The sequence below is a fragment of the Cryptomeria japonica genome, chromosome 10 (assembly GCF_030272615.1).
Source record: "Cryptomeria japonica chromosome 10, Sugi_1.0, whole genome shotgun sequence".
Taxonomy (NCBI): domain Eukaryota; kingdom Viridiplantae; phylum Streptophyta; class Pinopsida; order Cupressales; family Cupressaceae; genus Cryptomeria; species Cryptomeria japonica.
Window position 1 is genome coordinate 192,908,777 of NC_081414.1, and position 22,604 is coordinate 192,931,380.

The 22,604-nt window shown below is 39.0% G+C and overlaps 2 protein-coding genes across 2 annotated transcripts; both read right to left on the reverse strand.

Annotated features, from left to right (window-relative positions):
* Nucleotides 1-18,229: 18,229 nt before the first annotated feature.
* LOC131079178 (probable E3 ubiquitin-protein ligase ARI7) lies at nt 18,230-18,862 on the reverse strand. The gene has a single exon (XM_058017085.2). The coding sequence runs from the start codon at nt 18,860-18,862 to the stop codon at nt 18,230-18,232; it is 633 nt and encodes a 210-aa protein (XP_057873068.2).
* A 33-nt stretch (nt 18,863-18,895) lies between these two features.
* Nucleotides 18,896-19,396, reverse strand: LOC131079177 (probable E3 ubiquitin-protein ligase ARI11). Its single transcript, XM_058017084.2, has one exon. It carries the CDS (start codon nt 19,394-19,396, stop codon nt 18,896-18,898), a length of 501 nt encoding a protein of 166 aa, XP_057873067.2.
* Between the last annotated feature and the right edge of the window lie 3,208 nt (nt 19,397-22,604).

Below are 22,604 nucleotides of genomic sequence, written 5' to 3' on the forward strand. Positions count from 1 at the left end.
TACTTGAATGCTTGAATGTTTGAATGTTTGAATATCACTTCCGCCTCTTGCTCTTGCCTATTTCCTTCCTCCCTTTCTAGGAGAGGAAAAGTAGTTTATATACTTGTCAATTAGGGCTGATAGACTGATTTTTTCGACCTTAGGCCGACCAGGAAACATTATTTCCCGAATTGCAAACTTAAAGACCCGATGCCCAAAAGAGACCAGGCCCAAAATAGGGCCAGGGACCAGGGCATTGGGCGCCATGGTCCTGGGGGACCAAGGTGCTGGGTGCCCTAGTCCTGAAGAACCAGGGTGTTGGGCGCCATGGTCCCACCTCCTGGGACAGCAGGGTGCAAGGAGGGATCAGGCCAGGGTGCAGAAAAATGCAGTTTTTGGTGTTGTAAACAGGTTTTGGGGTCTCCATTCAGGTTCAACGTTGTGTCGCCATCGTGAAGACCCAAATGCAGTCGAAATTGCAAGTGTCACAATTTTAGGACGCTACATTTAGCCCCCACTTTAGTGGGAGTATAAGCATACGCTCATACTTTCGGTAAAGTACAAGGAAACAACATTGAAAAACTTTCACCACGTCAAGGAGGCAAGATACACCAAGCCCCCAGTGGACTAAGGATCTTACGAATTTGATTGACAAAGTAAAAGGGAAGATCACGAGGGAGAACCATGACTGTCAGTAGTAAGGTTCCCTAACTATGAGTCATGCAAGAAAGATATCAAAAATTTTCAAGGCAAAGCTAAATTTGTCAAGAAATTTTCAAGTATCTTGAAAAGATATGAACGGGATGTATGCCCCCCTACATTAAAGCGATCGCACACGCCTCACCGGGGGTGATTGCTTTAAGGTAGTGATACATATAAGAAATGAGAAAGGAGCATGTTATCACAAGGATTTAGCCCCCAAGTGTGAGATAAGCCCAAGGATAATAGACACAAAACACAAATGACAAGGTGACTTTGCTTTCCTCGGGGTCAGTATGTTGTATGATAATTCATGTATATCATATGTATGTATGCATAATTGTTCTTCATTCCCCAATCAAGGAAGGTCACCTAGAAGAAGGGAACACATGTGTCTTTTGAGTCAACATGAGAGAGACCAAAAGAGATCTCAATGCTTTGCATTGTCCTCAAGTAGACAACACTAAGGACAACAAATAAAAGAATGAGAATAACACATAGAAGAAGTAACAAAAGAGATCAAGAGAGGAGGAGAGAGTCTGCTATGCTAATGAACTAGTCTAGCACGTCATCTACCCCACGATCTTGCTGATCAATATTTTGGGAAGGCAGGAAACATGCTAGAGGAGGAACATCCAACACAACAGATGGAGCTATCACAAGATCCAAACAAGGGCTATGTTCATGTTCCGAGCCACGTTGTTCTCGTCTAGGAGCTAGGATAAGTGCTTTAGAAAATTCGTTAGATAAATGGTTATCAACATCAACATATTCATATTCACTATCAGAATGAAGAGGAGTAACATTTTCATCATGAATAACATTTTCATCTATATCATCATCAAGATTTATAAAAATAGGATCTTTAACTCGCACAGGATCAAGACCATCATGCATCTTATGTTTAGGAGATTTCGGCTCAATCTTCGACTGAGGAGAAAATGGAATAATACTCGCTGAAGGTGTTTTTGGGGATTGCAAAGTTTGAGAAGCAGCTGCCTGAGCTCTAAGACGACGCTTTCGTCGGCGTTCACGTGTAGAATGATTTCGTCTAGTCTTAGTAGGAAGTTGAGAAGATTGAGGAGGAGGAATGTTCTCATCCTTATCACTTGGGTGTTTAGGTTGTGGTCTCTTGGGTTGAATAATAGGAGAAGAGGAAGGTCTCTTCTCTCCATAAGAGGAAGGAGGAGGAACTGCTCCATACAAAGGATGAATATTTGGTTTAGGAAGGAGACCAAGCCCATCATGACGAGGAGGTATAGGTCTACTTTTAGGAAGTTTATTAGATATAGGCATAGTCACATTCATAGGGATGGGTTGGGAATCTTCTTGAGGAAAGACATTAGTTTTATATTTCAAAGGAAGAACTTCCTTCTCAAGAATGATAGGAATATCAAGTTTGGGTGTTCTAGGTTCACTTAGAGATAAGATCATATCTTTTTTACACTTTTGATAAGATTTGAAAAGATGATCACTCCGCGGTGGAAGAGATTGGAATTGTTTAGGCCAAAAATAATCAATAGGAACGCTAGAAGTTCTTTCAGCTGGTTTAAAGAGACTATGATTGACAGTAACAACTTCACCATTATGGGGAAATTTCAAACACTTGTGAATAGGAGAAGCAATAGCTTTCATGGAAGACAGCCAAGGATAGCCTAGCTTCACACGAAATTGTTCAGATGATGGAATAATAGCAAAGTCCACATCAAGGGATTTGTTATGGACCTCAATAGGTAATGTAATAGAACCAATTGCAGGAGAAGAAAATGCATCAAATAATTTCACAACCACATTTGTTTTGTCATAGATCACTTGATTCAATTGCAAAGTAAAAAGAAATTCTTCAGTAATGACATTAACCATACAAGAAGGATCAATAAGCACTCCACGGCAAGGTGTATTCTTGACTTTTGCAACTATATATAAAGGACCATCAGGTGCCCTGATAGTTTCACTGGAATCAAATGTGATGGAAGGTTCTTTAGGGATTTTTTGCTGGTCTACAAAGTTAATCACATTCGGAGTCATAGACACAAGATCATTAGGTGAGACAGAGGAATCATTAGTATCAATCGCATTAGAGGTATGAGAAGGCAATGGATCAGTAAAAATCTTAAGATTTTGGTTAGGAGGAGTTACAGATGTGTTGCCTTTATCATTCACACCAGAAACAGAGATAGTATTATTATCAATCAAATCTTGAATTTTACCCTTTAAAGCAAAACATTTTTCAGTATCATGCCCAGGTTGACGATGAAATTGACAAAAAGATTTGTTATCAAAATAGGGTGAATTAATCTTTGCAGGATCTATTTGCCTTATAGGAGGAAGAGTAAGCACATTTTGTTCCAATAACTTATTCATAATACTATGCAATGATTCATTCAAAGGAGTAAACTTTCTTTCTTTCTTGAAAAACTTAGAAATAGGAGGCACACCTGATGCTGCATTCACATTGTTGTTGATGATGTTTTCCTTGAATCTAATGGACTCTTTGTTTGGTTTAAACTTCCCAAATGGTTGTTGACTATTATCACCCTTATCACTCGGACCCATAGGATTTTCTTGTTCTATTTGACTCACAGTCAGTTGATAATTGTGAAGAGTTGCGCACAACTGTTGGAAAGAAGTAAACTCAGAAAACAGAAGTTTTTCTCTAATATCTTTTTGTAAATTAGAAATAAAGATTCTTTGAATATCATTGTCAGGTACTGGAAAAGAAATTTGAGCATACAAATGCTTATATCTACCAATGAAATGAGTCACTTTTTCTTTAACACCTTGTTTACAATGCATTAAATCAATCAAAGTAACTTTAGGACTTATATTGTTTTGAAATTGTTGAATAAAAGCATTTGCAAGTTGTTCGAAAGAAGTAATAGAATAAGAAGGCAACGAGCAATACCATTGTAGGGCTTTATCTCTTTATGTTCTAGTAAATAGTTTTGCAAGCAACCTTTGGTCATAAGCAAAATCAGTACATATTGTTTGAAAGGTCTTAACATGTGTTAGAGGGTCACCCTTACCATTATAAAGCTCCAAATGCAGAATTTCAACATGTTTAGGGGGAATAGCTCGAACAATGTCAAGAGAAAGTGGGCTCGCAACATCAAATGTGGGCACACTAAACTTACATTGATTCATAGAGGCAATTTGTTGCTGTAAAGAAGAGACAGTTTGTGCAAGATTGTTAATGGTCGCTTCAGTCGAAGAGTTCATATTAGACGTGTTAGATTGTGATGGAGGTATTATGTTATTGAAAGAAGGTATTGATTGAGAGTAAGGTGGTGGGACACTATGATAGTTAGTCATAGGAGATGATTGGAAAGGAGGAACACTACAAGGAGGAATGGAATGGTTAAATGAATTGCCCCCTTGGATCATGTTTATTTGTGGAGATGAAATAGGGACACTCATTGAAGGAATGAATGAAGAAGTTGGATTGAATGAAGGAAGAGGGTTGATTGAAGAAGAAGGATTTCCCCCATGACTGGTGATCATAGGCGGAATGTCTTGTATTGAAGTAGTCATTATGTTTGATGTAAAAGTAGGTATATTAGCAATAGGGGTTGTCAAAGGAATAGAATGATTGACTTGAGTAGGAGGTTTTTGTATAACCTAAAGTTTCAGCACAACTCTTCATAGGCATCACATTCGAATCCACAATGTGTGCAATACCATGCAAAATATCAATTCCATTCTTATCACTTTGAACCATATGCTTTAGACCCTCAATTAATGAAAGAGCAGCGCTATCGGGGTATTCTTGAGACATCCATTGTCGAAAATCATCAAATTGGTTATCCAATTTCGAAAGTTGTTCTACAGAAACCTCATGGAGAGCTTCTTCATCATTAAGAGGATTAGAGGAATTACCCATATCCTCGTTAAATAGGCCATTCAAATTAGGTTCCATCTCCTCAGTAATTAAACCTTGGAAAGACTTAGTTCTATGGCTTCGTCTAACGGGAATAGTGTAAGTAGGGGTTATTGTTGTAAAACTCATGCACTAAAGAGAGAGAGAAGATTTTGAATTTTAGAGGTAGCAAATTTCAATAAAATCAGCCAATCTCCTAGATTTAAGCTGTTAAATGCAATCAAGACAATCTCCTGTAATTTCGGAAAAAATGTCCGGGACTGTGGCGAACAGAGTGGACACGGTCCTCGCAACTTTTTTCGAAATTTTAATGGATGAAAGTTGTGATGATTTTAAAGCTAATCTGAAAAAATTGAGTGATTTTACGATCTGTAGATAGGCCAAATTAAAGTTGCAATCTCAAAATTGAACCCTACCAAGATTGTTGAAAAATGTAAAATTTAAATTTTGAAAAAGAGGGGGAAACTGAAATTTTGAATTTTATGATTTTAGAGGGAATACTAAAAGCAATGCAAGTTTTGAAATTTTAAAAATTGACTCAATTTCACGCAAAATTCAATTTTGAAAATGGAAATCAAGGTTGTTGCAATTAAACACTTAATTTCAAAAGTCACAAACTGCAAAAATTTGAATAAAGCACTGAAATTTCGAATGAATGCTAACACACTTTTCAGATTTAGGACAGTAAGAAACACAATTTTGATATGAATTTTAATTTCAACAATTTTTGAATGATTAGAAGCCTCAATCCAAGCAATCGCTAGACCAACTTTGACTTTAATTTTGAAAGTGTTAAAATTGATAAAATCAGCCAAAATTCTGGATTTTAGCAGAAAAATACAGTAAGATCTAGCTCCCGAAATTTCCGAAAAAATGTCGGGGATGATGGCGCTTGGGGTGCACACAGTCCTCGCAACTTTTTTCCAAATTTTCAGGGATGAAAGATATTGTGATTTTGTTGCGGAATCCAAAGTTACAGCCGATTTGGAGGTGTTTTGAATAGTAAAATCATCAGTCAAAGGTTGAATCAAGAGGGTTTTGACACTTAACCACTATATTTTCAGAATTAAAGCACAAATATGAATTGGCAATTTGCAATAGAAGGGTAGATCTAAAACAAGCATTAACAATTAAACATTCCACAAGTTTAATTACTAAAAAGAAAATTTTTGGGTTTTTATGCAATTAGCCTCTAAAATTTGCAAAAGATCAAACATGGAAATGTAATTAAGGAAATAAAATTTTCAGATCTAACCATGAATAATCAGAATTAGGATGTTCACGTCGGGTTCACCAAAATGTAAAGCGGAAAAATCGAACCCTAGTTGTTCTCCCCTCCCCAACTCCAAGGAGAGAGAAGGGAGAGTCACTAGGGTTGATGGTTTTCACTTAGGAGAGACTTTACATTCAAAAGAGGGGTTGAAACCCACAAGATCCAATCCCACACAATGCAGGATTGGATTCTAAATGAGTTTCAAGGGTTGTGACATCAAGGATACCCTCTTTTGTAAAGAATGTAGATAGAATGATTGAACTAGGAATGTATGTAGAAGTAAAAAAGATTCGCTTGTAAACAGAGATAGGGATATGGGATGAAGCTGTGGACCTGGAATTAGCAGTAAAATGTTGAGACGGTGTTGTTCTGCAAATTTGAGCGAAAGTTGACGGGACGATGGTGCCCGGAGTGCACACGGTCCTCCAAAAAATCCGCGAAACGAAGGTGGATCTGTTCGTCTCTGCACAAGGATTCCAGATCTTCAATTACAGCAGCGTACCTGCAACCTACACACAGAAAAGAGAGGACGATTGGGGGGTTAGGGATTAGGGGTTTGCCTTTAGGTCAAACCCCGGTTTTGGAATTAACCAAGAAGTGAGAATGCTGTAAATGTAAATGTTTGTAATGTAAACAAGTACTGATACCTTGTTGTAAGAATGTTTGTATTCTTACATGCGAAGGTGAAATGTATGTAGTATGTTGTATGTTGTATGTGATCTCCTCTTCAATGGTTGAATCCTTGTCTTGAATGCAACACCTAGCCTTGAATGGAGACTTAGAATGCTCAATTGCTTGAAGGAATACTTGAATGCTTGAATGCTTGAATGTTTGAATATCGCTTTCGCCTCTTGCTCTTGCCTATTTCCTTCCTCCCTTTCTAGGAGAGGAAAAGTAGTTTATATACTTGTCAATTAGGGTTGATAGACTGATTTTTCCGACCTTAGGCCGACCAGGAAACATTATTTCCCAAATTGCAAACTTAAAGACCCGATGCCCAAAAGAGACCGGGCCCAAAATAGGGCCAGGGACCAGGGCGCTGGGCGCCATGGTCCCACCTCCCGAGACAGCAGGGTGCAAGGAGGGATCAGGCCAGGGTGCAGAAAAATGCAGTTTTTGGTGTTGTAAACAGGTTTCGGGGTCTCCATTCAGGTTCAACGTTGCGTCGCCATCGTGAAGACCCAAATGCAGTCGAAATTGCAAGTGTCACAATTTTAGGACGCTACAAGTCCAGAAAAGACTCTTTCTCTGAGTAGGTCTGGTATCCTCACAACTTTGTTCTATTATGACTCTTGTGAACATAAGGGATTCTCCTTGCTCTGGTATACAGTCAAGTCTGGTAACTTCACTTTTCGGTTCCTCATTAGCCACACAACTTCTTGCCATTCCCTTCTTACATTCATAAAATCTATGTCCAATTTCTCCACACTTGAAACATTTGCCAGGAAATTCCCTACCGGTACTTCCAGTGCCTTTCCTCTGTGCTTTTTGTTCTGGTTTTTTACTCCACTTAGGTTTTGATTCTTCCTCAACACTCTGCTTCTCTGTACTCATCTGTCCCTTGAATTTCTCCTTCCCTCTATTCGTATGTCTTCTTCTCATCTTCTCCTCAGCCTTCAAAGCATACTGGTAAGCTTCTTCAACTGTGGAAACCCTCAACATACTCATCTCATCTTGAATGTTAAATGCAAGTCCATTTATGTACCTCACCACCTTTTCTCTGTCCATCTCTCTATGTCTAGATCTAATCATCACCTTGTAGAATTCCTTAGTGTACTCTTTCACAGTCATGTTTCTCTGTTTCAGGTTCTGTAACTTCTTGAATAATTTCAACTCATAGTGTCCTAGTATGAACTTGACCTTCAATCTTGCAACCATCTGTCTCTACTAGGTGAACTTCATTTCATCATTCTCCACTTTGTCTTTTTGCAATTCTTTCCACCATAAGGCAACATGTCCTTTCAACTTAGTCTGTGCCAACTGGACTCTTTGCCAATCCTTGACATCCTTAAACTCAAAGTAGTCCTCCAACTCTTCGATCCAATCAATCAGATTCTTCAGGTTCAGCGTTTCAAAAAATCTTGAAACTTCCACTTTATGAACTTTACTCGCTTGCGCAATTTCTCTCAGGAATCTTTCTGTAAAGCAGAAAAATCGAACCCTAGGTGTTCCTCCTCCCCCCACTCCAAGGAGAGAGAAAGGAGGGTCACTAGGGTTGACGGTTTTCACTTAGGAGAAACTTTACATTCAAAAGAGGGGTTGAAACCCACAAGATCCAATCCCACACAATGCAAGACTGGATTTTAAATGAGTTTCAAGGGCAAAGACATCAAGGATACCCTCTTTTGTAAAGAATGTAGATGGAATGATTGAACTAGGAATGTATGTAGAAGCAAGAAAGATTCGCTTGTAAATGGAGATAGGGATATGGGATGAAGCTGCGGACCTGGAATTAGCAATAAAATGTCGAGACGATGCTGTTCTGCAAATTTGAGCGAAAGTTGACAGGATGATGGCACCCGGAGTGCACACGGTCTCCGAAAAATCCGCGAAACGAAGGTGGATCTGTTCGTCTTTGCACAAGGATTCCAGATCTTCAATTACAGCTGCATACCTACAGCCTACACATAGAAAAGAGAGGACGATTGGGGGGTTAGGGATTAGGGGTTTGCCTATAGGTCAAACCTCAGTTTTGGAATTAACCAAGAAATGAGAATGCTGTAAATGTAAATGTTGGAATGTAAACAAGTACTGATACCTTGTTGTAAGAATGTTTGTATTCTTACATGCAAAGGTGTAATGTATGTTGTATGTTATGTGTTGTAAGTGATCTCCTCTTCAATGGTTGAATCCTTGTCTTGAATGCAACACTTGGCCTTGAATGGAGACTTAGAATGCTCAATTGCTTGAAGGAATGCTTGAATGCTTGAATGTTTGAATGTTTGAATATCGCTTCTGCGTCTTGCTCTTGCTTCCTTTTCTTCCTCCCTTTCTAGGAGAGGAAAAGTAGTTTATATACTTGTCAATTAGGGTTGAGAGACTAATTTTTCCGACCTTAGGCCGACCTAGAAGCATCATTTTCCGAATTGCAAACTTAAAGACCCGATGCCCAACAAGAGACCGGGTCCAAAATAGGGCCAGGGACCAGGGTGCTGGGCGCCATGGTCCCACCTCCCGGGGCAGCAGGGTGCAAGGAGGGATCAGGCCAAGGTGCAAAAAGGTGCAGTTTTTGATGTCGCAAACAGGTTTTGGGGTCTCCATTCAGGTTCAACGTTGCGCCGCCATCGTGAAGACCCAAATGCAGTCGAAATTGCAAGTGTCACAATTTTAGGATGCTACATTTAGCCCCCACTTTAGCGGGAGTATAAGCGCACACCCATACTTCCGGTAAAGTACAAGGAAACAACATTGAAAGACTTTCACCACGTCAAGGAGGCAAGATACACCAAGGCCCCAGTGGACTAAGGATCTTATGACTTCGATTGACAAAGTAAAGGGAAGATCACGAGGGAGAACCATGACTGTCAGTAGTAAGGTTCCCTCACTATGAGTCATGTAAGAAAAATACCAAAAATTTTCAAGGCAAAGCTAAGTTCGCCAAGAAATTTTCAAGTATCTTGAAGAGATATGAACGGGGTGTATGCCCCCCTACGTTAAAGCGATCACACACGCCTCACCAGGGGTGATTTCTTTAAGGTAGTGATACATAAAATGAAAAAGGGAAAGGAGCACGTTATCACAAGGATTTAGCCCCCAAGTGTGAGATAAACCCAAGGATAATAGACACAAAACACAAAGCACAAGGTGACTTCGCTTTCCTCGGGGTCAGTATGTTGTATGATAATTCATGTATATCATATGTATGTATGCATAATTGTTCTTCATTCCCCAATCAAGGAAGGTCACCTAGAAGAAGGGAACACATGTGTCTTTTGAGTCAACATGAGAGAGACCAAAAGAGATCTGAATGTTTTGCATCGTCCTCAAGTAGACAACACTAAGGACAACAAATAGAAGAATGAGAATAACACATAGAAGAAGTAACAAAAGAGATCAAGAGAGGAGGAGAGAGTCTGCTATGCTAATGAAACTAGTCTAGCACGTCATCTACCCCCGATCTTGCTGATCAATATTTCGGGAAGGCAGGAAACACGATAGAGGAGGAACATCCAACACAGCAGATGGAGCTATCACAAGATCCAAACAAGGGCTATGTTCATGTTCCAAGCCACGTTGTTCTTGTCTAGGAGCTAGGATAAGTGCTTTAGAAAATTCGTTAGATAAATGGTTATCAACATCAACATATTCATATTCACTATCAGAATGAAAAGAAGCAAGAGGAGTAACATTTTCATCATGAATAACATTTTCATCTATATCATCATCAAGATTTATAAAAATAGGATCTTTAACTCGCACAGGATCAAGACCATCATGCATCTTATGTTTAGGAGAGTTTGGCTCAATTTTCGGTTGAGGAGAAAATGGAATAATACTAGCTGAAGGTGTTTTTGGGGATTGCGAAGTTTAAGAAGCAGCTGCCTGAGCTCTAAGACGACGCTTTCATCGGCGTTCACGTGCAGAACGATTTCGTCTAGTCTTAGTAGGAAGTTGAGAAGATTGAGGAGGAGGAATGTTCTCATCCTTATCACTTGGGTGTTTAGGTTGTGGTCTCTTAGGTTGAATAATAAGAGAAGAGGAAGGTCTCTTCTCTCCATAAGAGGAAGGAGGAGGAACTGCTCCATATAAAGGAGGAATATCTGGTTTAGGAAGGAGACCAAGCCTATCATGACGAGGAGGTATAGGTCTACTTTTAGGAAGTTTATTAGATATAGGCATAGTCACATTCATAGGGATGGGTTGGGAATCTTCTTGAGGAAAGACATTAGTTTTATATTTCAAAGGAAGAACTTCCTTCTCAAGAATGATAGGAATATCAAGTTTGGGTGTTCTAGGTTCACTTAGAGATAAGATCATATCATTTTTACACTTTTGATAAGATTTGAAAAGATGATCACTCCGCGGTGGAAGAGATTGGAATTGTTTAGGCCAAAAGTAATCAATAGGAACGCTAGAAGTTCTTTCAGCTGGTTTAAAGAGACTATGATTGACAGTAACAACTTCACCATTATGGGGAAATTTCAAACACTTATGAATAGGAGAAGCAATAGCTTTCATGGAAGACAGCCAAGGATAGCCTAGCTTCACACGAAATTGTTCAGATGATGGAATAATAGCAAAGTCCACATCAAGGGATTTGTTATGGACCTCAATAGGTAATGTAATAGAACCAATTGCAGGAGAAGAAAATGCATCAAATAATTTCACAACCACATTTGTTTTGTCATAGATCACTTGATTCAATTGCAAAGTAAAAAGAAATTCTTCAGTAATGACATTAACCATACAAGAAGGATCAATAAGCACTCCACGGCAAGGTGTATTCTTGACTTTTGCAACTATATATAAAGGACCATCAGGTGCCCTGATAGTTTCACTGGAATCAAATGTGATGGAAGGTTCTTTAGGGATTTTTTGCTGGTCTACAAAGTTAATCACATTCGGAGTCATAGACACAAGATCATCAGGTGAGACAGAGGAATCATTAGTATCAATCGCATTAGAGGTATGAGAAGGCAATGGATCAGTAAAAATCTGAAGATTTTGGTTAGGAGGAGCTACAGATGTGTTGCCTTTATCATTCACACTAGAAACAGAGATAGTATTATTATCAATCAAATCTTGAATTTTACCCTTTAAAGCAAAACATTTTTCAGTATCATGCCCAGGTTGACGATGAAATTGACAAAAAGATTTGTTATCAAAATAGGGTGAATTAATCTTTGCAGGATCTATTTGCCTTATAGGAGGAAGAGTAAGCACATTTTGTTCCAATAACTTATTCATAATACTATGCAATGATTCATTCAAAGGAGTAAACTTTCTTTCTTTCTTGAAAAACTTAGAAATAGGAGGCACACCTGATGCTGCATTCACATTGTTGTTGATGATGTTTTCATTGAATTTAATGGACTCTGTGTTCGATTTAAACTTCCCAAATAGTTGTTGACTACTATCACCCTTATCACTCGGAGCCATAGGATTTGCTTGTTCCATTTGACTCACAGTTAGTTGATAATTGTGAAGAGTTGCGCACAACTTTTGGAAAGAAGTAAACTCAGAAAACAGAAGTTTTTCTCTAATATCTTTTTGTAAATTAGAAATAAAGATTCTTTGAATATTATTGTCAGGTACTGGAAAAGAAATTTGAGCATACAAATGGTTATATCTACCAATGAAATTAGTCACTTTTTCTTTAACACCTTGTTTACAATGCATTAAATCAATCAAAGTAACTTTAGGACTTATATTGTTTTGAAATTGTTGAATAAAAGCATTTGCAAGTTGTTCGAAAGAAGTAATAGAATAAGAAGGCAATGAGCAATACCTTTGTAGGGCTTTATCTCTTAGTGTTCTAGTAAACAGTTTTGCAAGCAACCTTTGGTCATAAGCAAAATCAGTACATATTGTTTGAAAGGTCTTAACATGTGTTAGAGGATCACCCTTACCATTATAAAGCTCCAATTGCGGGATTTCAACATGCTTAGGGGGGATAGCTTGAACAATGTCAAGAGAAAGTGGGCTCACAACATCAAATGTGGGCACACTAAACTTAGATTGATTCATAGAGGCAATTTGTTGCTATAAAGAAGAGACAATTTGTGCAAGATTGTTAATGGTCGCTTCAGTCGAAGAGTTCATATTACACGTGTTAGATTGTGATGGAGGTATTATGTTATTGAGAGAAGGTATTGATTGAGAGTAAGGTGGTGGGACCTTATGATAGTTAGTCATAGGAGATGATTGGAAAGGAGGAACACTACGAGGAGGAATGGAATAATTAAATGAATTGCCCCCTTGCGTGGTGTTTATTTGTGGAGATGAAATAGGAACACTCATTGAAGGAATGAATGAAGAAGTTGGATTGAATGAAGGAAGAGGGTTGATTGAAGAAGAGGGATTGCCCCCATGACTGGTGATCATAGGTGGAATGTCTTGTATTGAAGTAGTCATTATGTTTGATGTAAAGTTAGGTATACTAGCAATAGGAGTTGTCAAAGGAATAGAATGATTAACTTGAGTAGGAGGTTGTGTATAACTTAAAGTTTCGGCACAACTCTTCATAGGCATCACATTCGAATCCACAATGTGTGCAATACCACGCAAAATATCAATTCCATTCTTATCACTTTGAACCATACGTTTTAGACCCTCAATTAGTGAAAGAGCTTCACTATCAGGGTATTCTTGAGACATCCATTGTCGAAAATCATCAAATTGGTTATCCAATTTCGAAAGTTGTTCTACAGAAACCTCATGGAGAGCTTCTTCATCATTAAGAGGATTAGAGGAATTACCCATGTCCTCGTTAAAAAGGCCATTCAAACTAGGTTCCATCTCCTCAGTAATTAAACCTTGGAAGGACTTAATTCTAAGGCTTCGTCTAACGGGAATAGTGTAAGTAGGGCTTATTGTTGTAAAACTCATGCACTAAAGAGAGAGAGAGAATATTTTGAATTTTAGAGGTAGAAAATTTCAATAAAATCAACCAATCTCCTAGATTTAAGCTGTTAAATACAATCAGGACAATCTCCGAAAATTTCGGAAAAAAATGTCGGGGACCGTGGCGAACGGAGTGCACACGGTCCTCGCAACTTTTTTCGAAATTTTTCAGGGGTGAAAGTTGTGATGATTTTAAAGCTAATTTGAAAAAATTGAGTGATTTTACGATCTGTAGCTAGGCCAAATTAAAGTTGCAATCTCAAAATTGAACCCTACCAAGATTGTTGAAAAATGCAAAATTTGAATTTTGAAAAAGAGAGGGAAATTGAAATTTTGAATTTTATGATTTTAGAGGGAATACTGAAAGCAATGCAAGCTTTGAAATTTAAAAGTTGACTCAATTTCATGCAAAATTCAAATTTTGAAAGTAGAAATCAAAGTTGCCGCAATTAAACACTTAATTTCAAAAGTCACAAACTACAAAAATTTTAATAAAGCACTGAAATTTCGAATGAATGCCAACACACTTTTCAGATTTAGGACTGTAAGAAACACAATTTTGATATGAATTTTAATTTCAACAATTTTTGAATGATTATAAGCCTTTATCCAAGCAATCACTAGACCAACTTTGACTTTAATTTTGAAAGTGTTAGAATTGATGAAATCAGCCAAAATTCTGGATTTTAGCAGAAAAATACAGTAAGATCTAGCTCCCGAAATTTCGGAAAAAATGTCGGGGACGATGGCGCTCGGGGTGCACACGGTCCTCGCAACTTTTTTCCAAATTTTCAGGGATGAGAGATATTGTGATTTTGTTGCGGAATCCAAAGTTACAGCCGATTTGGAGGTGTTTTGATCAGTGAAATTATCAGTCAAAGGTTGAATCAAGAAGGTTTTAAAAATTAAGGTTTTGACATTTAACCACTTAATTTTCAGAATTAAAGCACAAATATGAATTGACAATTTGCAATAGAAGGGTAGATCTGAAACAAGCATTAACAATTAAACATTTCACAAGCTCAATTACTAAAAAGAAAATTTTAGGGTTTTTATGCAATTAACCTCTAAAATTTGCAAAAGATCAAACATGGAAATGTAATTAAGGAAGCAAATTTTTCAGATCTAACCATGAATAATCAGAATTAGGATGTTCACGTTGGGTTCACCAAAATGTAAAGCGGGAAAATCGAACCCTAGGCGTTCCTCCCCCTCCACTCCAAGGAGAGAGAAAGGAGGGTCACTAGGGTTGATGGTTTTCACTTAGGAGAGACTTTACATTCAAAAGAGGGGTTGAAACCCACAAGATCCAATCCCACACAATGCAAGACTGGATTTTAAATGAGTTTCAAGGGCAAAGACATCAAGGATACCCTCTTTTGTAAAGAATGTAAATGGAATGATTGAACTAGGAATGTATGTAGAAGCAAGAAAGATTCGCTTGTAAATGGAGATAGGGATATGGGATGAAGCTGCGGACCTGGAATTAGCAATAAAATGTCGAGACGATGCTGTTCTACAAATTTGAGCGAAAGTTGACAGGACGATGGCGCCCGAAGTGCACACGGTCCTCTGAAAAATCCGCGAAACGAAGGTGGATCTGTTCGTCTCTGCACAAGGATTCCAGATCTTCAATTACAGCCGCGTACCTGCAGCCTACACACAGAAAAGAGAGGACGCTTGGGGGGTTAGGGATTAGGGGTTTGCCTTTAGGTCAAACCCTGGTTTTGGAATTAACCAAGAAATGAGAATGTTGTAAATGTAAATGTTTGTAATGTAAACAAGTACTGATACCTTGTTGTAAGAATGTTTGTATTCTTACATGCAAAGGTGTAATGTATGTTGTATGTTATGTGTTGTAAGTGATCTCCTCTTCAATGGTTGAATCCTTGTCTTGAATGCAACACTTAGCTACTTGAATGGAGACTTAGAATGCTCAATTGCTTGAAGGAATGCTTGAATGCTTGAATGTTTGAATGTTTGAATATCGCTTCCGCGTCTTGCTCTTGCTTCCTTTTCTTCCTCCCTTTCTAGGAGAGGAAAAGTAGTTTATATACTTGTCAATTAGGGTTGAGAGACTGATTTTTCTGACCTTAGGCCGACCTAGAAGCATCATTTTCCGAATTGCAAACTTAAAGACCCGATGCCCAACAAGAGACCGGGCCCAAAATAGGGCCAGGGACCAGGGCACTGGGCGCCATGGTCCCACCTCCCGGGGCAGCAGGGTGCAAGGAGGGATCAGGCCAAGGTGCAAAAAGATGCAGTTTTTGATGTCGCAAATAGGTTTCGGGGTCTCCATTCAGGTTCAATGTTGCGCCGCCATCGTGAAGACCCAAATGCAGTCAAAATTGCAAGTGTCGCAATTTTAGGACGCTACACTTTCCTCTCATCCTCATCCTCAGATTCAGGGTTTCTTCGCAAACCAGCCAATGTGTTCTGGATTTTGTTCCTCATTTCATTCTTGAAGTCTTCCACCATCTGCTCTACCCTCTGGGGGTGTGTCCGTCTAGGCGACATCTCTTCTTTTTCTCCGATTTACTGCCTCAACTTGGTGATCTGACTATCGATTTCAACTGCCTCTCCTCGATGATCTATTGGACACACATGCAACCTGCCTCCAATTAGCGATCTGTCCACCCAAAGGAATGCCTCAAGGTTCACAAACAACTCTTCCACTAACCAGTTCATAACCAACTCCGATACCACTTGATGCAGCCATAACCGGTAAAACCCTTGAGCAAAGAGAATCAATCGACTTATGTAGCAAGAGAAACACAATGAAAGCAACAAGAAAACATAGCAAGATTACCGAAATGGATCATATTATTGCCTTAGAACTTCCGACAACCAATCGGTTATCATCATACAACATCCGATAGTTAAGCGATTACATGCAGGCTTCAAGCCAGATACAATCCAACCGAGATTGTAAGAATCAACCAGATCACTAAATGCGAATCTAAATCCTTATTCTCAGTTCTACTACCTCCGCCCTTACAAATGATTACATAATGCCATATATATACCCACTAGAACATATCTGGGTCGGCTACAAAAGATTACATTTACCAATGCAGGAAAATTAAACGTGTAACTAGGTTGGCCCTAAGAGTTAAAGAAATCTTTCTGAAAAATAACAACCAAGAAGTGTGGTTCAACAGGAAGGTCGGCCACACACCAAAGAACATCGAATAGGACCCAAAATAGATCCACATGCCAAGAACAACTTTGATAATGAAAGAAAGTTAACCGGTAAGCACAAGAACTGTCTCGAAACTCATAAATAGTCAACTAGGTGCGATAATTGACCGGAAAAGAATCCAAATGGATTGAAAATATGGAATTAAGCACATGGACCAACCTGGAAACTGAAAATAGGATTTACAATGAAAAACAAGCAACTACCGGTACCAATCGTTAAGAACACAAAAAAGCTACACACTGAACTAAACAAGAACTAAACTGAAAGGAAATATTTTTGGTTGATGCAAGATTGCTCATAGACTGAGGATGCTCCTGCATCACTAATGCAAGAGAAAAGGGTTCTTTTACTATTAATCCATAGACTAATTCCCTACTCCTGAAATTGAAAGGAAAGAATTTAGCTGATTCTTTGTTGATAGTAGAGAATGAAGGAACTAACCCCTTTTTCAAGATGAAGTTGGAAATAATTGGTTTCCTTCAGAGTGCTCCTCCTCTCTATTCACTGCAAATCGATGTGTCCCATATCAATTAGTGGCAACCCCTAGTCTCCACTCCATTCTCAACAAAAAAAAAAAGAATCACAAAAGCCTTCTTTTTGCTGATTTAAGACCCACGACTCCCAGCATGTGGTTGGTGTACGTTTTAATGAAGAGGGTGGGGGAGATCATGTCTTGAGACTGGCACGACCAGTCCTCTTCCCACACCTCCCCTCTCTTCTTCATTGTTTCATTTCCAAATTCAATTCTTTCTTTTATATTTATATGTATATTTATAATTATATATTTAGGTTTATATTTATTTCATTGGCCATGATTGGGACTTTAGATCTAAAGAAGTTTCGTCACTAAGGGTCCGACTAGGTCTCTAGGTTTTGAGACTATTCCTGATATAGGTCGCCAGGTTCACCCTTGTTGCACCCTGAGCACCTGCATAACACGTCAATTCTCATAGAAACACCATCACAAATAAACATATAGCATAATATCACTAAAACCATCTCATTCCATATAAAGAAATCATAAAATTTTACATTCATATAAGTAACTAAGCAAATGATATTAATTAACCATTAAGAGTTATATTCATGTCATTCATCACGCATTCACACTTTTCATGCTATTCAAAATTAAAAGTGTCATAAAGGTCCTGAAAAGGGTTGGCCTTCAACCAATTTACATCAGGACAATAGACGGCTAACACAATTTAAGAAGTCTAATCAGTTTTTCCAATCTTATCTTCTTGAAACAAATCTTGTATCGAAATAACCATTAATAAATCTGCATATTTGATATTTACTTTACTCTCACACAGAATAAAATGCTTCTTTAATTCAACTAACCCTTCACCCTTCAGCCTTCAGTACAAAAGATACAACATCTAATATACTCTATTTTTCATAGGAGGTATCTACCTAAGTAGTCTGGCAGGGATCATGTGGAAAAGTCTGTTAAGTTGGCCAAGTTGTCCTTTTAAGTCTTTTTAGTATTCTTTTCCAGAAATTTGACAAGGTTCTGAATATACTGGGCAGTGATAGTTGTGAGGGTAAGAAGCTTGACACGAAATTCATTAAATTCCTCTGGAGGCTTTTTGCTTGCTATAAAAACCTGCACCTCTTCCTCAGCACACCGATGAAGTCATTCTAAAGAAGACTCCACATAAGCTTGAGAATTCTCAAACATATTCTTGAGGGAAGTTTCATCTTGAGAAAGATAATAGCCATAAGCATATGTCCACTTGAGCACACGCCTGCATTCAACAATCTGAATCCATGCATCTGTCACAAATTTAATATGAAAGCCATATGTGCATTGTTTGTCACTCAACTGTTTGATCTGAAATCTCTGAACATGCTTCAAATCTGACATTGCTTTTTCCCTAGATCTTTCATGGGCAACCCATCGTTCATAATAATGACTGTATCTGTCCAAAGATTGTTTAATGGCCTTTCTCTGTTTTCTCTGTATTTCCTCTGCCTCAGATTCAGATTCTTGATTAGTTACTGTCTCTGTCCCCTGATCATCAACTTGAAATCTGTTGCAAGCAAAATCATAAGAGTGGGCATTCCAATCCCCAAGGCATAACCTACAAAATTCAAAGCAGCATGGAGCCACACATGTCATATGCATGCGAGACTGATTTTTTTCAATTGCACGACCACATTTTGGGCAGGGCTTTGTATTAACAGTTTTCCAATTTTCTGGTTCTGCATTGCCTCCATTCTTGAGAACCCATTTTCTAACAGTATCACAGTCAACAGGACGATGCATCTCCTTTGAGCAGCTCCAGCAAAAACTATATGATCATTTGCAGGTCACATCATAGCATTGGCTGATTCCACTCTTCAATTCCACAACATACTCACACCCACGAGCAGGGCACCATTTGATTCTTTCATTATTCCCAACAAAAGTTCTAACAAGAAATTGCTCATATTTTTTTCTGTTCCATTCCTCTGTAATCAAACAGAGGACAGTGTCTTCGTCTAGAGCAGCCCCACATGTTGGCTGAGGACATTTCAAACTAAGGCACCCGATACCATTTTCCCTAGTTGAGGTCTGAATGTAGTTCATCCAACAATTGTTACAGAAATAATGGGCACAAGCAAGGGCTTTCATTTCAGTAATGAAGTGCTCATCCATGCAGATCGAACAGTCTGATTGAAACATCCCTGAATCTTTTCGCACTTTCTGCTCGTTGTGAAACCATTGTTCCAGCAGATCTGGAACCCTCCACTTGAAATGTTGCAGGAGAATCCTTGACTCGGCTTGAGACAAACTGCAAAGGGATGAAACAGACTCCATGGCCTTATCCTGTCGTTCACGGATGTTTTTTAAAGCTCAAAACTCTGTAAGGCTTCATGCTACCCTTCTCTTTTGTCATCTTCGCTGGCCAGTAGTTTTCCTCTTCACAATATTCATACTCGTAATCCTCTGGTTCATACTCCATTTCGAAATCAGAGGAATCTTCTGATTCGTTCTCCATTTTGGTATCAGAGGAATCCTCTGATTCGTGCTCCATTTTGCGAGTGCCTTTTGTGTATTCCATTCCTTTCCTTCTAATTGAATTGTTCTTTTTTTTAAAATTTTCAAATTGATTTTTTTTTTTTTTATTATCGGTAAAGGGCCAAGATTTGTATCAATTTAGGTTAAATATAGAGATTTCTTAGCTGAAATTCATAACATTCAAAAACCTACTCTCAGTGATCCCAACAAAACATGATTCCCTTAAAAGGCAGGAAACCATTAAACTTGTGGTTTAACCATTTTAACAGAGCCATCAAAATTAAGCAGTCTGAAGAAAATGGGACTATAAATGATTTTGGCAGATTCCCAACTACCCAGAACCAGAGTATTTAAGCATGGTAAGAAACCAAAATAAAATATATACAATTATATGCTTAAGTATCGAGAGGGGAAATTGACATAACAACAAAAGAGGGCCTAACTTGCAGTGGGAGGATCAGGTTGGGGCAGCTCCATTCTTGCTCTACCACGGCCTCTGCCTACTGGACGACCCCGACTACGACCCGCACTCCTACGGCCTCTGCTCGAACCTCCTCTGCAATTCTATTAAGGTCTTGGTTCTGCCTTTGCAACTTTCATAGGCATGATTTCGTTCAACTTTGCAAACTGAAAGAGGTCCTCCTCTTTTCCTTGGGCCTCTGGATCGTCTCCCAAAAACCTCCATTTAAGATAGCTCAAACCTACTCTAGCAAAGACTCCATGTCTATCCAAATCTTTTCCCTTCAGATCAAGTAAGAATGGGTAATATTTGATGAGCTCTCCATGAGCATTGAAAAGAATCTGGTTGCTTGGCCGAGGTGCGCAAGAATCATGGAGGGCCTTGTTTAAGATTTCTTGGAATTCCTGGAGAATTTCTTCAGGAAAAAGCTCCTTGGTAAGACTCCAAACAGATTGCTTGGGTAGCTTCTGGTCCAACAGAGAAGCTACAAACCTAGAGGAGATGCTAGTGTTGTCTCACGGGTATTCATCCCTGCTCAAATGGGCACTACCCAGGATCATTTTGACTTCAAGTAGAATTGGAGGGTCCGCATGGATGAGGAGACGCTTCAGTCTCAAATCCGTGATCCTTCTGAAAGAGACCTGGTGAGTAGAGGCATTGAGGGAGATAGGAGTGTCTGCACCGAAGCTTGAGGTAGGCCTCAGGTAGATGCTCATGATGAATCTGAACGGTGGTTCAGTAGACATGGTGACCAGAGGGAAAAAAACAAGCGAGAAAGGAAACTAGAGAGAATAATTCAGATTATGCAGGAAGAAAAGAAGGGTGCGTGCAGAGGACGCTTCAGTAGGAAAATTGGGCGCACGTCTCAACAAGTAATAATGAGGATCAGAAGAGCATTAAAGGCTCCCACAAAGGTGGCAGAGGATAAATGTCCTGATCAAGCCAAATCTTTCCAATCACAGATAAAAGGAGTAACCTGTAGACAACTCATACAAAAGGTACAAAGTGACGGTGCGAGCCAGCTGGAGCTTCGAAAAGCACATTTAGATGAAGGCATAGTTAGGTTTAGCAGACTGCTAGCAAGGCTAAACTGGACCCACCATAAACCCCAGGTTTAAGTGGTTACTTGAATTCAAATAAAGGAATTAGCCGTTAGCGTAAACCACCAAAAGAGAGCAGGTAAGAAACATTCAAATTTTAAAATCTACATTCCTCCATCATGTTGACAGAGGGCGACCCCAAAATTCTAGAGGGACAAAACTTGTTAGAACGCCCGATCTGCATTACCAGTAACCTGAATACTCTGAGACCACCAGTGAATGAAAGATCCTTGAGCTGCTATTTTTGATAAGGCATCCGCCACTGCATTCGCTTCCCTGTAGATATGTTTGGCCTCAAAATGCTCAAGTCTGTTCAATTTTTCTAAGATTTTTTCTAATATTGCTTGGAGTCTCTAGTTTGGGTTTTTTTTCTTTTCCTTATAGCGTTTATTGCTATATCTGAGTCTCCTTCCACTAAGGCATTTTTTAGACCATGGTTGATGCAGTCCTTCAAGCCAAGTAGCAGGGCAGTAAACTCTGCTATGTTATTGGTGTCTGGGGGAGTTGGCTTTGCCATTTTCCCAATAACTGCTCCTGATTGATCTCTGATAACGTAGCCAATTCCAGAAGGGCCAGGATTGCCTCTGGAGGCCCCATCAAAGTTTAATTTCACCCAATCCGGCTTTGGGGGGGACCAGGTTGCATCTTTTCTAGCATTGGTTTTTTGACCAGAGGATGAAGGGATGCTAATTCCTTGCCACTTTAGTTTGATATTTTCATCCCATGAAGAAAAGACTTTGGATTGATCCAAAGAAAATGCTATTCTGCAATTGACTGAGTCTACTATTGCCGATTCAATTGAGTTCAAAATTGATTCTTGTTTCCTAGCTTTGCCTTCAAATAGCTTGCGATTCCTTTCTTTCCAAATTTCCCAAATTAAGCATGATGGGGACACTTCCAAAATTTGACTTAGGCAGCTCTCTTTAATAGGAAGGGGCCAACTTTGGAATATAGATTTGATATCATTCAACAAGGCTATAATTAGACCCAACTTGGCACAAAGCCATCTCCAACAATTGGAAGCAAAGGGGCAATTCAAGAGGAGGTGGTCCACTAACTCTGATTGGGCTTTACACAAAATGCATCTTGATGGTCCTTTGTATCCCATTCTTGTAAACTTATCTACAGTTAGAATCTTTTTTTGGAATGCCAGCCATGCAAAGATACTTGCTTTCAGAATGACTTTGGAGCTCCAAAACATCTTCAAAGGGATATCTTGGTTGCTCTGATCTACAGGGCTAACTAGAATTCTGTATCCATCTTTTGAATTATACTGCCCTATTTTGGAAGGCGCCTAGATAAGAGAGTCTTCACCTCTTATGGGGCTAATGTTTCTTGCTTCTAGAAGTCCTAGGAGTTCATCTAGATCCTCCCTTGGAATTGGCAAGCCCTCCATTGATTTCCATCTCTAGCATTGTGGGTTTGACATGTCAACCATTTCCAAGTA